This window comes from Mugil cephalus, chromosome 2 (assembly GCF_022458985.1).
Source record: "Mugil cephalus isolate CIBA_MC_2020 chromosome 2, CIBA_Mcephalus_1.1, whole genome shotgun sequence".
Lineage (NCBI taxonomy): Eukaryota > Metazoa > Chordata > Actinopteri > Mugiliformes > Mugilidae > Mugil > Mugil cephalus.
Window position 1 is genome coordinate 33,311,740 of NC_061771.1, and position 9,590 is coordinate 33,321,329.

General features: G+C 48.0%; 1 protein-coding gene across 2 annotated transcripts; it reads left to right on the forward strand.

Moving 5' to 3' along the window:
• Positions 1-333: 333 nt before the first annotated feature.
• LOC125003567 (malate dehydrogenase, cytoplasmic-like) lies at positions 334-9,314 on the forward strand. Of its 2 annotated transcripts, none has more exons than XM_047577571.1 (9): positions 334-607; positions 3,521-3,619; positions 3,934-4,030; positions 5,043-5,218; positions 6,487-6,609; positions 7,266-7,442; positions 8,114-8,227; positions 8,507-8,596; positions 8,881-9,314. In XM_047577571.1, exons 1-9 carry the CDS (start codon positions 554-556, stop codon positions 9,001-9,003), a joined length of 1,053 nt encoding a protein of 350 aa, XP_047433527.1. In that variant the 5' UTR covers positions 334-553; the 3' UTR covers positions 9,004-9,314. The 2 variants fall into 2 exon arrangements, with proteins under 2 accessions (XP_047433527.1, XP_047433528.1); XM_047577572.1 differs by lacking the exon at positions 334-607 and adding an exon at positions 2,730-2,889.
• The last annotated feature ends 276 nt before the right edge of the window (positions 9,315-9,590 follow it).

Genomic DNA, 9,590 nt, shown 5'->3' on the forward strand with positions numbered 1-9,590 from the left:
TCCACTCTTCATTTCCAGCAGCTCGAGCTCTAAAGCTTCAGTCTCCGTCTATTTACGTCCTCACAATCTTATTAAGGGACTAGACTGCAGCGCTCGGTCTTACTGTGTGTTACTGTGTGTTACTGTGTGTTACTGTGTGTATTAGTGTGTTACTGTGTGTGTGCTTGTTTGTGTGTGTGTGTGTGTGTTTGTGTGTGTGTGTCAGCTATATGAAACCGTCCGAATCGTTCATTCGCCTCTAGAGCTGAGGATCACATCGCACCTGCCTCTCCGTCCCGGTATCTGTCTCTGTCTCGATCTCCGTCTCCGTCTCTGTCTCCCTGACTCTCTCTGTGGGTTGTCCACCTGTCTTTCCATCTGTCGTCGATGCACCATTTGTTCTTGTGCAGAGAGGACTGCAGCTACTAGAGGACGAGGACAGACTGAGGAGAGACAGGTGGACCATCAGAGGACGAGGACAGACTGAGTAGAGACAGGTGGATCGTCAGGGGACAGGAACAGACCAAGGAAAGACAGGTGGACCATCAGAAGACGGGAACAGACCGGAGGGAAGATGCTGACGCTGTTGACCTCCATGTATCTGGTGGTGAGGGCGGTTTCTTCACAGGTGAGTGAAAGTGTCCTTGAATGCACCATTAAAGGCCACACGTGGACACAGTCGTCCTCTCAGGACAGTGAAAGCATCGTCTTCTATTGTCCTAACTAGGAGGGGGACTGGTTGGACTGTGGACAAGTTTTGTCTTTTTCTGAGGCTGTCATCATTAATTCATCCTGAGTCGTCAGAGGACAGGTCTGTCCTCAGAGGACAGGTCTGCCCTCAGAGGACAGGTCTGCCCTCAGAGGACAGGTCTGCCCTCAGAGGACAGGTCTGGCTTCAGGGGACAGGTCTGCCCTTAGAGGACAGGTCTGTCCTCAGGGGACAGGTCTGGCTTCAGAGTTAAACGTTTAAGGTTAATTTATTTGAGTTAGTGGTTCTGATTTAAAATGTCTTAGAAGTAAACTTCATGTCCACTCACATCCTCCGTCCTTCGTCTATACATAAAATATAACTTTAAAGATTTTATAGATTTTTTATAGATTTTTTAGATATCTTAGTGTGTGTAGTTCAGCGTTTTAAAGAGTGATGACTTTTATCTACGAGGGTCAGAAAACAGCAAACTGTTCCTTTTTTAGATAAATAATCATATGATGGCGTCGTCATGTTCCTTGACTTGAATGACTCTCATTCATTCATTGACCCGTTTTAAAGGACTTTTATTGTGAAGGCCGTGATAACGTGTCCAGGCTGTTTTTACTGAACCTGAAGCAGCAGATTATCACTTCCTGCCTCACGGCCCCAACATGGCCGCCGGTGTCCTTCACAGGCTGAAGGATGCACAGGACTCCACATGTAACTGGAAACCTGGGCTGAAACTACACAGCAGGTCTTTGGAAACACTACGTGTCCACCTGAACGTTCCCACAGTCAGGACCTTCTGCTGGAGCCAGGTCACAGACTGAGGTCAGGGTTGAGGTTGACTGAACATGACCCTGGAGCATTCGCCTGCTCAGCCTGGTCTGTTATGGTCCAGGTTCAGAGAAGAAGGAAAAGCCAGGCCTCGTTTGTAATCTTGTGTGTCTGATCTGAGAGGATTTGCCTCCTGCCAGGACGCTGACAGACGAGTCAACAAGCCGACAGATAAACTTGAGCTGGTCTGGAGAATGAACTTGACCTCAAGTCTCTGCTGAGCCTGATTTAAAAACAGCCTGGAAGAGCCAGACTGCTCACTGTGGACTGGTCTACCTTCAGGAGACACTCTGCCTTTAACATGTAGCTTCTGACACTATTAGCTCTGGTTCTCATGGAGGAGGTCTTAGAAATGCTAATGAGCTGGTTTCCATGAGGTCAGGATGGTGGTGGTTGTTTGAGTCTAGTGGAGACAAATAAAGTAAATCTGTTCATCTACCGGCCGGAACTGGTCTGAACATCATCTAAATGTTTGTGGTCACATTGATCATTTGGAGGAGTTTGATCCCATTAATCAGAACAGAACCAGCTGAGTTGTGAGATGTTGGTGGTTTCCTCTCATCAGCTGATGCTCCAACATTTCTACTGGATGAAGGTCAGGACTTTGACTTGTTCCTAAACATTCATCTGGTTCTACTTTAATCGTCTGGAGTTGGTTGGTTGGTTGGTTGGTTGGTCACATGGTTTCATCATAAATCAAAAGATTTAAAGTAATATTCACAGACAAAAGTAAAATATTTTAAATCAAATATTTGAAAACGTTAATCAGTTTCCAGCGAGGAGGACAAAACTCCTTCAAAACAATCTATCTTCATTTTTGCTACACTCTATATAATAAATGCGTAATATTATTTATTCTAATTCATCATCACATTAAGCTGAAGGACGTCACTTCTTCAGGAGAGTTCCTAGATATTTATTTATCACGTGGTCACGTTTTAAACATTGTTCACTGTCCCTGGTTCTGTCCCTGTGAATCTGTCCCTGTGAACCTGTCCCTGTTTGTTCCCACCCCGTGTCCTTCTGCGGGACAGGTGCTGCAGTTCCCTCTGTGTCCACCACATGTCGCTGCAGCGCCACTTCTCCGCGTCTCCGGAAAAAAATCTTTTTCAGAAAAAAATCCCGTATGTGGCACGAGCGAGTGGGCGGGGGTTGACTGAACGGTGCATTATGGGAGACGGTGTTTTTCTCAGCCCAGAAAACCTGAGTCACTGTCGTAAAGTGACTACACGTCCCATGATGCAGGCGGAGCAGGTCGGTTTGACTTTAGAGAGGGGTAGAGGTGACCCTCCGTCCAGTCTGACTCCGAGCAGCAGCAGCAGGAAGAAGAAGACATCTTCTGTCTGATATATTCTATCTCCCATCTACCGAGACACAACATGGTGAGCAGGTTATTTATTTATGTCTGCGGCTTCAGATACGACCTCCAACAGGACGGTTCCCTCCAAAAGACGGAGACAGACAGACAGATAGATGATAGAGGGATAGAGAGATGGATGCGTGGATAAAAAGACAGAGAGATAGATGCAGGATTAGATGGAGTTGTTGCTCTGTTCTTGCTCTTGTTCTGTGAACGTTGTGCAGCTTCTGGCTGCGGACTCAAGGGCAGAGCTGTGTGCGCAGTCCGCGTTGCGCAGTAACAACCAGGATGCAGATTATTCGAACATCTGCAGAGAGAGCGGAGAGGCCAGCTCTGCTCTGTGAAAGCATGCCTTCTGTCCTTCTGTCCTCCTTTCATGCATGCATTCATTCATCTGCCTCCATTTTAATGAGCACACTGTGTGACTGTGACGTCACAGACCTCCTCCTCTTGGATTCTCAGCCAGGAAGGAAATGAAGCTGAGCTCCTCTCAGCTCCTTGACTCAGTTTTCTGCATGAATAATAATTCCAGTGGACGCCTGTGACTCCGGGCCTGTGGAGTCGTCGGGTTTAAACCCGTCCATCGCAGTGATTTAGGATGATGAGTGTGAACCCAGCAGGAGCTTCATGTCCTCTGTCTTGTCTCTGTGCAGGCTGAACCGATCCGTGTGGTGGTGACCGGCGCTGCTGGCCAGATCGCCTACTCCCTGCTCTACAGCATCGCCAAGGGAGACGTGTTCGGCAAAGACCAGGTACAACTCACCCCCCCCCCCACTGTTTGACTGTTGCGTAATGGAAGCAGCATGAATAACGAACAGGCTGGAGGCCTCAAGGCCCCCGGCTCTCTGCTCTTTAATCCTCCCTGAACGGTGGGGAAAGTATTTACTGCTCACGTTATGCAGCGATTAGTGCAGGAGGGACGACGTCTTTAAGGAGAAGCTGAAGGAAAGTTGACACAGGACATATCAGTAAATGTCATCAGCTCTGTAAATGTTTCTTTTCTGTGGTTTTATTAAAGTCCTCACTCTGACTAATGTCCCCTGTCTGTCCCCTGTCCTCTCGTCAGCCCATCGTCTTGATCCTGCTGGACATCTCCCCCATGCTGCCGGTGCTGGACGGAGTCGTCATGGAGCTCCAGGACTGTGCCCTCCCTCTCCTGAGGGGTGAGTGTCTAAATAAATACATTTATTATTATTATTATTATTGTATAATTCATGAGATCAAACTATTAAAGTATCTGAAGGAACCTGATGCGTGTTGGTTCTCAACCCAAATATCTGAAACTATCCAACACACCACACACACATTGTGTGTTATTCTTCCTCGGTAGCTGCTGCTGCTGCTAAGAGGAGGAGGAGGAGGAGGAAGGAGGGTCTAAAATAAGGCCTCTGACTGGCTGCTGGTCCAGGCACCACGGTAGCCAATCAGAGCGGGGGTTAAACAACAATGAACCCAGACTGAAGTCCGGTCTGATAGCAGACAACAGACCCGTGTTATCAGGATGGTTTTATCTGGAAGACTGAGTCTGTCTGACCTGGACGAACTCACCTGAGATGGAAACACATTTAAATATAAATCAGTATTCTCACAGAGGTTCAGGGTCCTCACATCTTGTCAGGTTCTAGGTTCAGGGTCCAGGGTCCAGGTTCAGGGTCCAGGATCCAGGTTCAGGGTCCAGGATCCAGGTTCAGGATCCAGGTTCAGGTTCCAGGTTCAGGTTCCAGGTTCAGGATCAGGTTCCAGGTGCTGGTTCCAGGGCTGGTTCAGAGCCAGTGCCTGTGGCATCAGTTCGTTATTCCACCACCTAACCACCAGTCAAACTTGTTTCAAACCGGTTCCAAACAAGCACCAACTTGGAGCTGGGCTAAACAGGGACAGAGCTGAGAACCTGGGTAGGTTTACAAACCAAAACTGTAGCATGAGTGTGGATGAGTCCAGGCAACATGTGACCTCACCTCAACTATAGTAAACACTTACGAGTCTCAAGTCTCTGACAAAGCCATCCATGTAAGCACAGTCAAAACTACGTAGGTGAGCTAACAGACTAACAGAGGCTAACAGAGGCTAACACAAGTGAAACCAGAGCAGGTCTGCATGGCCCCACGAACTCCTCCATGTTGGTTGTTTTGCTTCTGCTTTACTCGAACGTAACAACCTGACCCCCCCCCCATACAGAGGTCATTCCCACTGACAAGGTGGAGGTGGGCTTCAAGGACATCGACGCCGCCATCTTGGTGGGCTCCATGCCCAGGAAGGAGGGCATGGAGAGGAAGGACCTCCTGAAGGCCAACGTGGCCATCTTCAAGACTCAGGGAGCCGCCCTGGACAAGTACGCCAAGAAGACCGTCAAGGTGACTCTTCCTGACTCTGGCCTCATGTCATTAGGGTGGAAGGGGGGGTAGGTGGTGGGATAGTAGAGTTAGTAGGGTTGGTGGTGGGTTAGTAGAGTGAGTAGGGTTGGTGGTACGTTAGTAGAGTTAGTAGGAGTGGTTAGTAGAGTGATTAAGGGTGGTTAGTAGAGTTAGTAGGGGTGGTGGTAGGTTAGTAGGGGTGGTGGTGGGTTAGTAGAGTTAGTAGGGGTGGTTAGTAGGGGTGGTGGTGGGTTAGTAGAGTTAGTAGGGTTGGTGGTACTTTAGTAGAGTTAGTAAGGGTGGTTAGTAGAGTGATTAGAGTTAGTAGGGGTGGTTAGTAGAGTTAGTAGGGGTGGTGGTAGGTTAGTAGGGGTGGTGGTGGGTTAGTAGAGTTAGTAGGGGTGGTTAGTAGAGTGATTAGAGTTAGTAGGGGTGGTTAGTAGAGTTAGTAGGGGTGGTGGTGGGTTAGTAGAGTTAGTAGGGTTGGTGGTGGGTTAGTAGAGTTAGTTGGGGTTGTTAGTAGAGTTAGTAGGGGTGGTGGTTACGTTATAAGTAAGGTGTTAGTAGAGTGAGTGGTTGTAGGTGGGTTAGTAGAGTTAGTAGGGGTGGTTAGTAGAGTTAGTAGGGGTGGTGGTGGTAGTAGAGTTAGTAGGGGGGTTAGTAGAGTTGATTAGTAGGGTGGTTAGTAGAGTTAGTAGGGGTGGTTAGTAGAGTTAGTAGGGGTGGTGGTAGGTTAGTAGAGTTAGTAGGGGTGGTTAGTAGAGTTAGTAGGGGTGGTGGTAAGTAAGTAGAGTTAGTAGGGGTGGTGGTACGTTAGTAGAGTGTTCAGGCTCAGTGTGAACTTTACTTACAGATAGGCGGTAGAACGCCGGGGCTGTTTAAAGCAGGCAGGAAGTGAAAGTGCTGGTTCAACGTCTCCGTCTAAAACTGTTTTTTCTCAAAGCCACCTGTTGCCACAGTAACTCCGCTGTGCTTCTGAGGGCAAAAGATCAAATCTGGAAAAGAACAGTTTCAAAGGTGAACCAGCATGGGCCCATGTTGACCTGATAAGAGCGTAGAAGTTACTACCTGGTGTAGACCTGGGTCTGTGACGCTGTTTGATCTGAATTTGAAAGATGTTGTTCATAAAATCCTTGGATTGTTTTGGTTTTGGTTTCAAACACACATAATTTCCTCCGTCTGTTTTGGCGCTGTTTGATATGTGTTGACTGTGTGTTGCCTTTAATTAATCTCCGATAGTGAAGAGCTGTTTGATTTTCATCCTGTAGGTTGTGGTGGTTGGAAACCCGGCAAACACCAACTGTCTGATCGCCTCCAAGTCTGCTCCATCCATTCCCAAAGAGAACTTCTCCTGCCTGACCCGCCTGGACCACAACAGAGCCTCCTCCCAGGTTCCCACACCTTTAGACCTTAAGACCCTTTAGACCTTTAGACCCTTTAGACCCTTTAGACCTTAAGACCCTTTACACCTTCAGACCTTAAGACCCTTTAGACCTTTAGACCCTTTACGCCTTTAGACCTTCAGACCCTTTAGACCCTTTAGAAGCTAAAATACTCCCACTGACTACTGACTAAACTGATCAGCTTTACATTGTTTTACATGTTACATACATGTTTCATATATTATATATATGTTTACATATTTCTAGTCTTCCTTCTCCTTTTCCACTGTTGATTTTGTTGGTGTGTTGTGTTGATGTCTGTGTATGTTACACAAGACACTCAAACTATTCTATTCTGTTCTATTCTTTAAACCTTTAGACCTTCAAACGTCTGGTATCTACGACGTAGACTGATCCTCATCAACAGTTTCCATTTGTTCTTATTCGTGACTCTGACCAGATATTCAGGTTTATTTGTCTGACATTGTTCCTATAACCAGACTAATAATATGTGATGAGGCCAGGCCTCTAACACATGAACTTGATTCTCTGAGGAAAGAAACCAGGTGGATATAAACTGATCCAGATCTGAAGTGATGAGTCGTCTTCACACAGTGCTGTCTGTCCCTGATGATACCACTGTTGTATGTGTGGCCGTCCTGTAGGTGGCGATGCGTTGCGGCGTGTCCTGTGACAGCGTGAAGAACGTCATCATCTGGGGGAACCACTCCTCCACCCAGTACCCTGATGTCCACCACGCCAAGGTCACCCTGCAGGGCTCCGAGGTGGCGGCCTACGACGCCGTCAAGAACGAAGCTTGGCTCAGAGGAGACTTCATCTCTGTGAGTGCTCCACCTCTGGTCCCCCATTACTGTAGTCCATTACTTAGTTATATGGATATACACCGGCTCCAGCTGGATGTAACTGAGGTTAAATAGTCCAGAGCCTCCTGGTGGATCATTAGTTCAACAAGTTATTTAAGACCAACTGATGCAATGAGCAGCTTCTCAATTCCTCCACATCCCGTGGTGGTGGAAGAGATGTTAGTCTGGTGGAGGAGATGTTAGTCTGGTGGAGAAGGGTCAAATCATTGGCTGCATCAAGCAGAGGAAACATCTAGAAACCACTAAAACTGGCTTAAGAACTTCATTATTACAGACTGGAAGGATAGTGGTTCAGGGAGCATGAGACCAGACCAGAGTCCAGACCTGAACCTCATAGAGAAGGTTTGGGATGAGCTGGAGATTCAGACTCTGACATCATCAATACAAGATCTTAACAAGAAGAAATCTGGAGACATTGGAGAAGCTACTTACTGGATCAATAAGGAGCTCCGCCCACAGACTAGAGGGGAGGAGCCTTTTTATTTGGCCAGGCAGTGTGTACATGTGTGTATCAGTATTTGGTGCAGTTTGTTTTCCTTCCTGCTTCTAAAGCTGCAGCCGTCCTGTTAAACCTCCTCCTTCTCCTCCTCCTCCTCCTCCTCCTCCTCCTCCTCCTCCTCCTCCTGCAGACGGTGCAGCAGCGTGGCGCCGCCGTCATCAAGGCCAGGAAACTGTCCAGCGCCATGTCCGCCGCCAAGGCCATCTGTGACCACATGAGGGACATCTGGTTTGGCACCAAGGACGTGAGTGTGGACAGAGACAGTAGAGCTGGCTCTGAGCAGAGACCAGTGTGAAGGAGGACAATAGGTTTTAACAAAAGTATAAAGTTTCAGAGACATTTCAGATATTTGAATTAATGATTAATGCTCCACTTCATCAGTGATTATTAAAACTACAATATGAAGCTTTTCTCTAGCAGCCTGGAATGAAAACATGTCAGATATAATGAGAACGTTGAAGTAAAGTTGTTTAAAGTAGAGAACAGATTTCTGGGGTTTCTGAAGGTGTTGTGTCGCCACCAGGGTGAGTTCATCTCCATGGGCGTCTACGCTGGTGGAAACTCTTACGGCATCCCAGAGGACCTCATCTACTCCTTCCCCGTCCAGATCAAGGTGAGCTGGGCTGCCCCTGAAAACCACTTCACCGTAGTGTGTTTCTAATGGACTGGACATTTCCTAGCCAAAACATGTGAAAACACATTCTGATACAACAGTCCTGCACTGAATGTGTAGGACTGCTCTGATGTTTTATTTCATCCTCCTCCTGATGACACTGTTTGTGTCCAGATGTTCTGTTTTACCATTAGAGAGGTAGTACGTGAGCCAGGCTCAGTCCTTAGGGGGCAGCGCTGCGCTGCTACAGCTAAACGCTCCTTTCCCTCCATCGTCCTCCTCAGAACAAGACCTGGAAGGTGGTCGACGGACTCTCCATCAACGACTTCTCCCGGGCCAAGATGGAGGCCACGGCAGCAGAGCTGGTGGAGGAGCGAGACACCGCCATGGACTTCCTGTCCCAGTGACTGTCGCCTCCTGCTGGCCAACTGCAGCACTTAGATTCCCTGAAGGCTGGCTGCTCTCGGCTCTGAAGACGACTCCATCATCACAGTCACCGTCCGAGCTGATGGCTGCGTGTCACCTCTGTGTGTGTGTGAGTGTGTGTGTGTTTGTGTGTTTGTGTGAATGTGTCGAGGCCAAACCTGTTCAGTGACCACGACCTGGCCTCCTCCATCTGCAGAACACCCAGAGAACCTCTCTGTTGGTACATGGTAACACAGACTAGCTGTCCTCCAACTCTTAACGGTTCCCACCAATAAAAGTACAAGGAAACCCACCGACCAGACTCCAGCCTCTTCCTTCCCGCTCTCTTTTGTCGTCACCATTCAGTTTGAAGATGTTTCTAACACAAACACCACAGATAAGTCATTAGTATGATAATAAATAAATGATTCCCTTATTGATCCATCTCTGCATTCTGACCCATCCATTAGTTTGTACAGTTGGAGCCGTGTCTGGGGAAAACTGGGGGTTGGGGGTTTGCTCAGGGCACTGCAGCCATGGACGGGGTGGGAGGTGAACCTGTGACCCTCTAACTGCTACTCCACAGCTC

Bases quoted from the DNA above. Each gene is read 5' to 3' on its own strand.
- LOC125003567 (XM_047577571.1), top strand. From the start codon at position 554: ATGCTGACGCTGTTGACCTCCATGTATCTGGTGGTGAGGGCGGTTTCT. The intron at 3,620-3,933 runs GTACAACTCACC...TCCTCTCGTCAG, and splicing joins ACGTGTTCGGCAAAGACCAG to CCCATCGTCTTGATCCTGCT. The intron at 8,597-8,880 runs GTGAGCTGGGCT...CGTCCTCCTCAG, and splicing joins CCTTCCCCGTCCAGATCAAG to AACAAGACCTGGAAGGTGGT.